Genomic DNA, 13,343 nt, shown 5'->3' on the forward strand with positions numbered 1-13,343 from the left:
TCAGCGACAATGACTTTATTATAATTAGAGCGGCAGACATGTGGTTCACCTGTCATACTTGACAGAGTCTTATATAAGCAGGAAAAACTAAGATTATTGCAAGACACCTCGACATATAGAAGCTTAAAAGGCCAAGTACACCTTTAAAAGAAAACATTATTTTTAATAATTATTTTAACCCCTTGGCGACATGTTACGTACTATTACGTTGAGGTCGCCAAGGTCTTAAGGCAAAGCAACGTAATAGTACGGACGATGATGGTGCGGGCTCCGAAGCGGAGCCTGCACCATCGCCAGCGGGTGTTAGGTGTATATTACAGCTGACACCCTGCTGCATGGCCAGGACCGCAGCTAGCCTCCAATCTGACCGATTAACCCCTTAAAAGCAGTGCTCAAAACGCGAGCAGTGCATCTATGGGGTCTTACCAGCAGATCGGAACCCAGTGATGTAATTGCAGGGTTCCAATAGCTGCTTTGGCAGACCGGAGGCCTAACAATGGCCTCTTGTTTGCCAAGTACGCTAGCCTGTTCGGTCTCTCGGAGGCAGGGCCTAAAACGCTTCCGTCCCCAGAAACAAGATGGCGCAGGCTCAGAAGCGGAGCCTGCGACATCAGCCGCCGCTGTCAGCTCTATGTTACAGCTGACACCGTGCTGTAGGGGCAGGGAACGGAGCTAGCACCGATCTCTGCCATTAATCCCTTAAATGCCGCGATCAAAAGCGATCGCGGCATCTTATTGGATTGAAGCCGATCGGCATTAATGCAACGCCCGTCGTTGCTATGGCAACCTGAGGCCTAAGAATGGCCTCCTGGTCTGCCACGTATGGAAGCCCGTTAGGCCCCGTCCAGAGGCAGGGCATAATAGGCTTGCTGTCAGTGAATAACTGACAGCTCTAATGGATTGCACTACGTGGGAAGTGCAATGTATTTAAGATAAGAAGTGCAGGCCTTCAAGTCACATAGTGGGATGAAAAAAAATAAAAATGAAAAAAAACTTTATAAAGTGTAAAAATAAAAGCTTCAAGTTGAAAAAACAATAACAAACAAAAAAAAACAAAAAACACTGCCTTTTTCCTATAAGTCTATTATAGGACATAAAATAAAAAGTACACATATTTGGTATCACCACGTCCGTAACGACCCAAACTGTAAAACTGTTATTTTTCTTGCACGATGAACACCGCAAAACATAAATAAAAACATTGCCAGAGTCGCTATTTTTTTGGTCACCACCCCTCCCAAAACATAGAATAAAAAGTGATCAAAAAGTCGCATTTACCCCAAAAACGTAACAATAAAAAACCAAAACCCGTCCCGCAAAAAACAAGCTTACACAGCTTTTTTAATGAAAAAGAAAAAAAGTTATGGCTCTCAGAATATGGCGACAAAAAAATGTGCAAAGCGTTCCAAAAACGGACAAGATCGGGCACCATTTATCAGTGCAACACCGGACACACATCTATGAATTATTATTTAATTTACCCCATTATCATACCCTCTTATTATGACCTGATGTACTCCGCACATCTTACATATGCCCCCCCACATCATAAACTGAAATACAAGCAAATCCCCAAACTACCAAGCAAAATCTGCACTCCAAAAGCCAAATGGTGCTCCTTCCCTTCTGAGCCCTACAGCGTGCCCAAACAGATATTTACTTCCACATATACAGCAACGCCATACCCGAGAGAACCTGCTTAACAATTTATGAGGTATTTTTCTTTAGTCGCACAAACTGGGCACAACATATTGTGCACTAAAATGGCATATCAATGAAAAATGTTAACTTTTACTTTGCACCATCCGCTACGAATTAATTTCTAATGGGAAAATACGTTGGGTCAAAATGCTCACTACACCCCTTAATATGCCCTACGGGATGTAATTTCCAAGACAGGGGTCACTACTTGGGCATTTGTTTTAGTATTTGACCTCAGAGCCCTGAAATTGTGGGTCGATGCTGTGAAAATCACCAAAATTGGTCTCAAATGCGCATAGTGCTCTTCTTTTTTTTTAATTTTTTATTATTTATGTTTGTTCAATACAATATAAAATTCCATACAAGGAATAAAGAAAATACAACTACACACGACCGATCTTGGTTGAAGAGAAAAACAAAACAAAAAAAGAACAAAAATTCTTACCACTCCCCCAATAGGTTTTTCAGCGTTTGCCTTGATTATAGATTTTCTCATATTTCATTATAATTTTCACATGATTTATCCAAGCATTAACCTCAGGTGGGGAGCTAGATATCCACTTTCTAACTATTAGTAATTTTGCATTAAATAATAGTTTTATTAGTCCATATTTTTTTTCCTTAGAAATGTTTAATTCGGAATCATCACCCAGCAATACCAGTTGGGGTTGAAACACTATATCTGGATAAAGATTCTATCCCCAGTAATCAGCAATCTTAATGCAATTCCATAACATGTGCAAATAGTTTGCTTCTGCTGCACCGCATCTGGGGCAGTTAGAAGCTTTATTAATAGAGAAGTTACTCAAAATGGCTGGCGTATAGTAAAGCCTATGTATCAAATTGAACTGAATAAAGCTGATGGTTCATGCTCATCGATACTTTACAAATATTTTGAAATATTATGTTCCAATCAAGAACACAATCGTTATTCAATTCAGTCTCCCATTTTATAAACACAATTAAATTTTATTTTCCTTGACTTTATTTCCATCAGGGATTTATATAACCTAGAGAGTTTTTTTTTTGAACCTTTTGTATTCTCAGTTTTTTGTAAAAAAAATCATCCATATGGTTTTATTGAGAGGATAACTATCTTTGAATTTATCAAATGTGTGCTTTAATTGAATATAGGAGAATCTTTCCTTCTCCGTCAAGTCAAAATTAACTGATAATTTTTCCCATGTTTTTATTTTTCCTCCTTCCATTATATCTAGTACATATCTAATCCCTCTAAGTTTTAACAGTGGTAACTCTGGGATAGCCTTACATTCTTCTATATTAAGATTATGCCATAACGGGGAAAAGGATAAAAAAACATTTCAACCAGTCATATTTTTTAAAGGGAATGTGTCGCTAGAAATTATTCTTTTTTTTTTTTAGTTAAACTGTTAGTATACAAGTGATTAAACATTGTTTAAATTTTTCTAATTTTTTCACAAGTCAGGAAATATTATAAATTAGATTCTAATTTATAACATTTCTATGTGCTGGTCACTAGAGGGAGCAATTCCCAAAATTGCAGCATTGGCATGTGGTAAAGCAACCTAATTGCTTTATGCTGCAAAATTGGAGAACACACACTCGCTCTAGCATCCTCAAACAATCCCCCCTCCTTTATCCTGGCTAGTGCCAGGAGAAAGGAGGGGGTTGAATGTTCAAACCTCCTACACTCTGTGTCGCCATTTTTTGAGCGAATGCACAGTGTAGGAGGATTAGATACAGTGGTAAATACACAGTATAACACAAACATACACAAACATAACTTACCTGCTCCTGCCACCGCCTCCACCGCTCCTAGTCCTTGCTTCTGAACATATGGACGGAAGCCGCGACGGGAAGTAGTCATATTACTGTACGGCCGCGACTTCCGGTCCAAATGAAAATGGCGCCGGTTTTCGCTCGGCCGAAGACCTTCCTTTTGGAAGGTACGTACGCCGTTCCCACACAGTCGGCGTACGCTATAGTGAGTGGAACGGCTCCCGTTCGCATTCACTATGGGGATGTATGTGCCGTATTCCATCTCTGTATGTGTCGTTAATCGACACATACAGAGATGAAAAAATAAATGGCAGCCCCCATAGAGAAGTAAAATAAAAAATAAAAAAGTAAAACACAAAAAACACAAATAAATGTAATTAATTTCTTGATTGTATTGTGTAGTATGATCGCTACTTCATAGATCTCATCCTGATTTGGGATTTCAATGTGGCGATCAAGTATTTGTTAACCAAAACAGAAAAAAAATAAAATAACCAGTTCTCTTTTTCGTTTTCCTTTTGTGAAAAGCGACCCTTAACCAGTATGTCTTTTAAATTTTTGCATCTACGAAAAGATACTATTGGCTGTCTGGTTGCAACTTCCACTGGCAACTGATAGTTTTCAGCCAGATGCCAATTTTTTCTGATGCTAGTACGTATTACATCACTCATAGGGATGTGACCAAATGATAAAACTTAACTGGTTATTAGAAATGGGGCCGAAAGGCAAGCACAAATGTGGGCAATTAAGTTGTTGCAATGAACCTTAATATAGGGGATGTGCGTTTGAAATAAATTAAGGCCTCATGCCCACTTCAGTTATTTTCTTCAGGGTGCTATCCGTTTTTTTAACTGATAGCACCCTGACCCATTCATTTCAATGGTACCATGCAAACTTCCGTAGTTTGGACGGTTCCGTTCCGTCAAAAGTAGAGCATGTCCCACTTTTGCCTGTTGTTCAGTGACCGTGGGGCCCATTGAAGTCTATGGGTCCGTCAAAATAACGGACGGCACACGGAAGGCATCTGTGTGCCGCCTGTTTTTGATGGATCCTTTGCCAAGCAACGGCAGGGCGTGCCAAAGTTCACAGCATTCAACACACAAGATGGATGTAGACAGACTGATCACAATGGTGCATGATCACCCAGAACTGTGAGATACGCAGGCAGAATCCTTACAAAGGAGCTGTTGCAGCGTCGTTGGGAGCAGGGAACTCGTGCACAGCGTCAGAAAATAAGTCAATACACACATTGCACTTTGCTGTAATTCATTGCCCTGTTTTGCTATTATGCCATTGTATGCTTGTTTGTGGTGAAAACTGCGCCAAAACGATCATGTGATATTCCTATGGGTGTTCCCTGTATCATGTGACAAGTTAATTTTAATACCTTCGTTTTTAAAACGGAAGACAAACGGAAGCACAAAGTCTGTTTAAAACGGAACAACGGAACGGAGACGGAGTGAAAACGGAAAGCACATGGAAGTCATAACTGACACACGGATCAGTTTCAAACGGATTTCAAAACGGTGAAGGATGAGTGCATGAGGCCTAATTGAGAACCTGTAGGAAACAGTATGTAGTAAATGTGTTTGTATGCACTTGTGGCAGATTTTATATAGGAAAAACGATACGACGGATGTATAAAAGTTTTCGTGAACATATACGGCCATTAAGGACAGGTGAGGGCTGCCCAAGATTGATACAACATATGTAAGAGAAACATGCAAATGATGCACGGTGAATGCGGTTTGCAGGTATCATTCAAATAAAGGCAATATTGTCTGGGGGAGATAGACACAAAATCCTATTACAAAAAGAGGCTGAAATTATCCTGAAGACAGGGGCACTAGGACCACTGGGTCTTAATGACCGAAACGATCTGTGTTTATAACATAGACAATGATATTTTAAGACAAACAATGTAATGCTATTTTTAGGTTATATAAGGACTATGTTGTATTACCGGATATCATGTGTTGTGCATTTCTCTGCTCCACGAGGTGAAGGTTTGTTATGTAAATACGCATTGACACATGGTTATAAAATCAGAAGGAAATGGAAGGGACGCCAGAGCCTTGATAAAGCGCGTGCGTACGCGAAACTGTTGTAGGCTTACTCCACATCGTTTTAGACCAAGATCTTGAATAAAGGAATTCATTGCCACAGCCGGTGAGTGTCTCGATTTTTTCTATTTGGATTTCAAGTTGTATGTGCTTTACTGGTCGATGAGCACCCCGTGGGCATGTGGATTGCCAAAATCCATCAATGCGAATAGTGCCTTTAGGAATCTCCATTCAACTATAAGTGTTTGGTTTGACAGTGCCAGCCCCATTCCTCCTCTTTTTAATCAAGTATTTGTTAAGAATATTAATCATAATGATTTAGACTTAAAATTTACTTCTTCCTTTCAGCCTAAGGAGATCCAGTTTTTGGAGTTGTTCCTGGAGGGAAATACTGTTGCTTCTACGGTGTCTTCGATGACTTCTAGTAAGGAAGTCTCTGGAAACACGATCTTAAATTCCAAGTCTTGTCATCCTTAAGGCTGGGTTCACACGAGCATGTTACGTCCGTAATGGACGGAACGTATTTTGGCCGCAAGTCCTGGACCGAACACACTGCAGGGTGCCGGGCTCCTAGCATCATAGTTATGTACGACGCTAGGAGTCCCTGCCTCTGCGTGGAACTACTGTCCCGTGCTGAAAACATGATTACAGTACGGGACAGTTGCCTGCAGCGAGGCAGGGACTCCTAGCATCGTACATAACTATGATGCTAGGAGCCCGGCTCCCTGCACTGTGTTCGGTCTGGGACTTGCGGCCGAAATACGTTCTGTCCTTTACGAACGTAACATGCTCGTGTGAACCCAGCCTTAGGCTATCCCAGTTGGTGAGCCAGGAGAGCTTGTTTCAGTGACATTGCCTTCCATGCTGAATCTGCCGCGGTTTGTAATTGTCATCGCCAACAGGGGGTATCTGTAATGGTCTTTGAAGAGAAGTACCTGGATTGTAAACTCCAAAGCTAAATCTAAGCGAATGGTCTCCAGAACAGGGCAAAAGTGAAAACAAGTCTAGCACACCCATGGTGTGTAAAAAAAAAAGTAACATTTTTGCGTATACCATAATTGCTCTAAAATTTTTCTTTTTATCGCCACTTTCCGAAAGTGTCGTGACAGTGTGGCTTGAAGTCAAAGGGTTTAAACATATTATATGGTAATTTAGTTCAAAGTAGAACACATTACGCAAATTTGCTCCTAAGTACTTTCTAGTGGTGGCTGTAGGGAGCCACTATGTGATTTAAAAAAAAAACAGTCTATGCAGGGGATTAGGAGCAGTATATCAGATAAACGGAGCTTCGACAATATAAAGGTAAAATAAAATTTCAATCCAGAATTTTGAACCGATTTAAAAAATAAAAAATAAATGGTATTCAGAGGGTGGACATTCACTATAAGCTTTCTGGCTTGCAAACACTATGCAATGACTACAGAGCTGCCAACAGCAGCAGTATGAGAAAGGGAATGCAAAACAATACAGATACATATGCCAGCCCCACCGGAGAACTTTTTGTAATTGGTGCCATTTTAATGATCATTCCTCAGCATCTTTAATGCTCTGTTCATATGCCGGAAAAATCTCCTGGCGCAAAGGCAGATTGTATAGTGCAGACATATGAGCAGTATATGTTTTTTTTTTTGTTTTTTTAAGCGGGATCTCTTTATATTGAAAAGCAACTACCCTTTTCAACAAAGCCAAGAAAACCAAAACCAACAAAAACAGTAAACTAAATAAAAGTATGAATAAGTTCGGCATACAGTATAGGTTAAAAGCATTTCCAGGTGTATACTCGGGACGTGGTGTGAACAGTGTAAGAGACCAAGATAACTTCAGGTAAGGAGATTATTAAAAGACTTTACATGGTGGACTTTGGGGGGGGGGGGGGGAATGTTCTATAACAGGCAACAGAGATGAATGAATATTTGCAAAAATTGAAGTACAAGCAATGAAAACTATTTGTTACTGAATGGAGAAATCCTTGCTATACATAGACTATTTTCTTAAAGTATATTTAGAGTCTGTTTCACAGCACGTCTTCCTGGCTGGTTGACCATACATTATAAAAACAAAAAGAAAACAGACAAAATCAAATGTCGTATGCTGAAAATAAAATATACGTAGGCTTGACTGTCAAAGCAAAGCAATTTCTCTCCTTTACATTCATAAGGTCCAGTAAATCAGATAAATACGATGGTCTGCACACCATTGTTACCAATAATTATGTTGTGTTCTAGTTGACAAACATTTGTGTCCACTTCCGTGCAGCAAATGAAATGAATGCTTTTTAAAAAGGTATCCACAGATGTTCAGCTGGCCGACTGCCATAGCCTAGAGCTGTTGAGTGCAAGGGAAAAGACAGAAGATCTGCAAACTACATATGTTATATCAGTTATGGAGACAAGAATTTAAAGAGAAATATAGAATTCAGGGCGAATTCGAAGAAACTACTGCAGAATATTACTTTTATTAACAAACCTAACTGGGCTCCAAATAGCTGGACATGTGTTCATTTCACCGCACTTACCCATTAAAACACTCAGCAGTTTTTGAACTCGGGAGCTCACGCCAACAATTCGGTAAAGACCCTGTTCGTTAATAGCTGTGAAAAAAACATGGTAAGAAATATTTCCAATGATAGAAAAAGCATTTAATAGGTAAGGGCTAATAAATATACAATTTTATATGAATGCAATTCTAAATAGGCTTTAAAAAAGGTTTCTGCTAAAAGACAGATCTAAAGCAGCACAAAAAAACGCATGTCAAAAAGGTCACAAAAATGCAGTGTGAATCCAGCCTAAGGGCTCATAACTAGTCTGTGTGAAGGTCCGTTAAAAACAATGGCCGTCCAATGGACACATCGATTTCAATGGGGCCGTTCACACGGGCATTGTTTCAATGGAGCGTGTGAAGGGTCTGTGGAAAAATAGGAAGTGTCCAAATTTTACTGCGTTTTCACGGATCCCGCCATAGACTCTAGTATATGAGGGATCCGTGATAACACGCCCCGCACATGAAAAACTGCAGTTTTTCCACGTATGAGGTTGCCCATGCTCGTCTGAATGTAGCCTTGGAGTCATGCAGAGGCTCCTTGACAGAATGTGGAGGTGTTTTCAGTACAAATATCATTAACATCCAACTGCAGTCTAGTGACCATAATCCATTGACTTTAGTGACTAGCACTTTCGGTAGAGGCTTTCACACAAGAGAATCCCTGTAAAGTAGTGAATGCTGATCATCAGCACAATGGCAACCATCTATCTGTGAATTCAGACATGGTTCTGAAAAGGTCAAGTTGTTTTTAACAGACTTAATTGGTTCCTTAGATCGTAATTGTGGCTGTCAACTGCAGCAGACTTCTTCACTGCCACTATTTATTCCACATCATTGTTAGACTGTCAAATCGGCCAACTTCCTACTGCTTCAGCTTCAATAATTCATAATGAAGAGTGGATGTGGATTTCATCACAAACTGGCATAAACATTTCTCAAACTATGTTCTTTGAGAATTAATAATGAGGATGAAAAATCATTTTCACCCCAAAACCTTACAATTTGCTGACTTGAGGTTGATCTGAACATGAAAAAACAAAACCTGACTCGAGCTAGCCTTCTAGATGACACAAGATATTGCATGGTCACTGATCACTGGAAAAGCCGTCCAAGCCCCCACCAAAAAAAAACAACCTCCACAAATGCGAACGTGAAGAATGATTGCATAACAGAAATGTAAACTAGTATACCAGAAAGCAATATGGCTGCTCAGTAGATGAATTATTATTTACCAATTTCACAGGATGTTGTACATTTACAAAAGGATTGTATATCCACACAAACTTTACTATGCTATGAATGAATATGTACAATGGATGGATTGATCAGACAGGGTTTGGACACATCCTGTTTAGCAATACTCCAATCTTCTGCTATACCTTTAAAGGGGTTTCCCCATAATCAATATTTATCACCTATCCACAAGATAGGTTATAAATATCTGATCAGTAGGGTCCGACCACTTAGACCCGCACCAAGCACGAGAAGGGGTTTACCATGCCATTCCTGGGAGCCCCATAGGAATGGAGCGGTAGTGCGAATGCTCAACAACCGCTCTCTATTCATTTCTATGGGGCTGCCCAGCACCATCTTGGGCAGCCCCATAGAATTGAATAAAGCAGCGACCAAGAATGTGCACTACCACTCAATTCCTATGGGACTGGAAGCCCGTTCACGTGATCGGTGGGGCTCACTTAACCCCATTAAGGTAAAATATAAAATTTTTCCCAAGTTCGCAGTGCCTTTAATCAACTTTAGCGGTCGGGCACATATTTTCATCAAGACGTATTCTCATATTGTTTATTAACCGTGAACCCCTTTAGGGCTGCAGCACATAGATCCATCCATAAAAGGTAGGCTTTGTGCAGCATATAAAAATATGTCATAACTTTTATCTGGGGTTAGGACCCCAAGAGTGCTCTTGTCCACTGGATTTGGCCTGTCACTCACAGCCTAATGGCTGGAAAGTAAAATAGAGTATGGGGTAAAAAAGGTGTGGAAATATTGGCCCGAAAGACAAGTGATCTCAAAAACGATCCAATTAATGAACAAGCATATGAAGACTAAGTTTGTGTCTTTCGAAAGTGAACAACTCATATCGTTGATCGGCAGACGTTTTGGCCAATTTATCTTTTAGGTGTAAAAGAAACAAGTCTGATAATGGCTTACAAGTAAACCTGCTCTCCATTCATCATCCTTTATGGGCTCTCCCTCTGACTAATGCATGTTCCTACCTGCTCCTGCTATGGAAAACAAAACACATAAGGCTGAAATGTTTGTTTTTTTTATCCAGCCATTTTGTTCCTTTAGGACATCTACCTTTCAAGTACAGAGGACAATTGGGTTAAATGTAGCCAGAATGGGATCTATAAATAAACCGGTTCAGATCTTTTGCAGTATTTTTCCCATTGGAGACTAATCTTAATTGGTTTCAGAAACAGGTGAGTGAAAAACCATGTTAAAGACATCTGTGTATCCGTGATCATTAAGTGAGTGATCATTAAGTTGACCTAAGCTTTATGCCATCTGTTGTAAAGTGGCCCATGTGCTCACCTCTTGTTTCCACAGCTTGAATACACTTACGGATGATGCTGAAGCCAATATTGTCCAGCTGGGCAGCTAGTGGGAAAGACAAATAAGAGTTTATAATGTATCGGATATACATCGGTATCAATTAGACGTCCTGCTGCTATGTAACTATATTGCCAGCGTTATATATACTTTCTTTACAGCACTCAGTTGAAGAAAACCGTAATAGAATCACAAAAACTGAAATAATAAAAAGTGTACAATACGTATATCAAGTTCTAAAAGAACGGATAAGGGAACTGCTGATCTTGTAGCATTCGGCTATTCTGGTCTGTTCTGCTTCCACTGTTCACAGATCCTTAGGCCATGTTCACATGGCTTCTTTTCATGCAAATTTCGGTGCGTTTTACACACAGAAATACGCATTAAAAACCAGAAGTTTAAAGCTTCCAATTGATTTCAATCGTTCGTTTTATACTTCACTCCAGGGCGTGGTTGGGCAGTATAACACAGTTACCTGTGGTGAGACGAAGGCTGGGTTCACACGTCGCAATCTAAAATTTGTTTGTTTTTTCTGCGAGCCGTAACAAAACAGCGCATTATGACTGGGACGTGTGAACCCAGCCTAAATGAAATCCGATTCACAGGTACATGGTAGTCTCATTTTTTATTTTTTCTTCCAAAGAAATGTTTTTCAAGTACTACACCTACCATTGTTGTCTTATATTCAAGGAAATGTCCCTTAGATTTTCATGCAAAACCGCAAGTAAACGCAGGTAATTTCACTGGCAAAATTGACACCTAATATAGTGCTTTTTTTTAAATGTGTTTTTAGGTGCGGTTTTTAGATTTTGAAACAGAAATAGGTGCGTTTTTATGTTGCCGATTTTGATGCGTTTTCTTTTAAAACTAGTCAAGATACAATTTGCATGGGGAAACGCAAGATAAATTGACATGCTGCGGATTTTAAAATACGCACCGCAGGTCTATTTATGTGCAGAAAAAAAATCTGCAACGTGTAGATGAGATTTCTTGAAATATTTACTTTGCTGGTACTGTATTACGCTGCGGATATTCCGCACGAAAACACACACGGCAAATCCGCATCGTGTGCATTTGGCCTTAAACTGCTTGATTGGTAAAGATACTTTCAAAGTCTGCAGGAGCCTTACTTTACTAATCCTGTAAAAAGCAACCTTGGTACAGCTATTCCAAAATAATGGATGCAGTTTTGAAATCAAAATCCTTCCAATTGTGAAAACTCTAAAAAAGGATAAGTTAGGGACTGTGATAAGTAGAAACTTCACATGGCCAAATCTATTCATCCCAGTGGAATAGCAATAGGATATTATTACTTTCACAAACCGCCCTCTATTATACTGAAATGCTGCAAAGTGAAAAGCTTGTCTGGGAATTTATTACAGCGAGATAAAATATTTATTTTGTACAAAATTATGATACCCGGAAGGCATTTATCTCACATCCTGAAAGCGAGATCTGAAACCGTCAAACTAATGAAATATAAGACTCAATTAAGCAGTTCTATAACTGGGATTTCTCCCGGAGTTATACGGATTCTATTTATACAAATGAACATTACACAAATAAAATATTTTTGCCTACTTCTTGTCTAGTTTGCATAGAAGGTTTTTGGACGTTTGTAGTTCTCTTACATTATTTTCGTCATGATATTCTTCACGTATAGGTTTAATAGACTACGCCTGGATGTCTATGTTTTTAAATAACCTCGCTGTTTAGATTTCTATGTAAAAGTCAATATCCATCTTCAACTGGAAAGCTCCCCCATCTGAATCTGCATATGTGAAGAAACTTTGCTTAAGGGATTTCCGTTCTGCTCCGTCAGAGGAGCAAAAAGAGCGCAAACCAGATGCGATGGTTACGTTGCAATATGGACACCAGCAGCGGCCAATGGAAGCCATGGACCTTTAATGGTAATGGGTTCCATGGGCTTGCCGTGGTTTACCGGAAATAATAGCGCAACGTGCTGCCCTATTGTCTTCAATATGGTTTCCGGCAATTTCGGCCGGATCTGCGATGGAGGCCCCTAACGTAGCCTCCAACGCAGATGTGAACGAGGCCTAACTTGTACTGATTTTTGGATGCAATAAACCCTGGCGCTCTGTCACATTAAAAGAAGCATTTAAAATTCTCCTGGCAGCGACATGGAATCAAATCAGCACTGTATTATAAAACATACCGCTGACTACTCATGTGTGCGCCTGTCAACGCATTCTGATGCAGTACTGTGTGTTAGATTTGGGCGGGGGGATTTCTGAAGCACTTGTTACTTTTGTATTTTTTAACTGCCTACACCACTTTCAAAAAAAGTGGACAGGGATTAGCTTGAAACTGGTGTAAATTATAGAGAAAACCTACTCCAACTCATAGCTGGCGTAGATTTCCTTTCTGCCGCACGGACAGCCAGAGATGCACTTAATTTATTAAGAGGTGTGTGCCCTTTAATAAATTAGACGCATTTTACGGAAGTACTCCAGCTTTAATAAATCCCCCCCTATGTGTTTACTCAGTGATTGTTCAGCATGAGAAAAAAAAAAGCTCTGCTTTGTATTTTATTTTTCCAGAAAGCGTCACATCTGTTTATGGGCTGTGTCTGGTATTGCAGTTCAGCCACAGTTGGCTGGAGCTGCAGTACCAGACTTAGGCCGGGTTCCCACGGGTCGGATACGCTGCGTAAAAACCACATTGTGGTGCGGTTTTTTTAACGGA

General features: G+C 39.9%; 1 protein-coding gene across 1 annotated transcript in view; it reads right to left on the reverse strand.

Moving 5' to 3' along the window:
- The window catches only part of ARHGAP26 (Rho GTPase activating protein 26), a 467,460-nt gene that overhangs the window by 250,101 nt on the left and 204,016 nt on the right, over positions 1 to 13,343 (reverse strand). Inside the window, exons 13-14 of the mRNA XM_075856546.1 lie at positions 10,620 to 10,685; positions 8,041 to 8,115 (exon numbers count right to left, since the gene is read on the reverse strand). Of these exons, the coding sequence (XP_075712661.1) occupies positions 8,041 to 8,115; positions 10,620 to 10,685 (141 nt within the window). The remainder of the gene's footprint in view (positions 1 to 8,040; positions 8,116 to 10,619; positions 10,686 to 13,343) is intronic.

The sequence above is a fragment of the Rhinoderma darwinii genome, chromosome 3 (assembly GCF_050947455.1).
Source record: "Rhinoderma darwinii isolate aRhiDar2 chromosome 3, aRhiDar2.hap1, whole genome shotgun sequence".
Taxonomy (NCBI): Eukaryota; Metazoa; Chordata; class Amphibia; order Anura; family Rhinodermatidae; genus Rhinoderma; species Rhinoderma darwinii.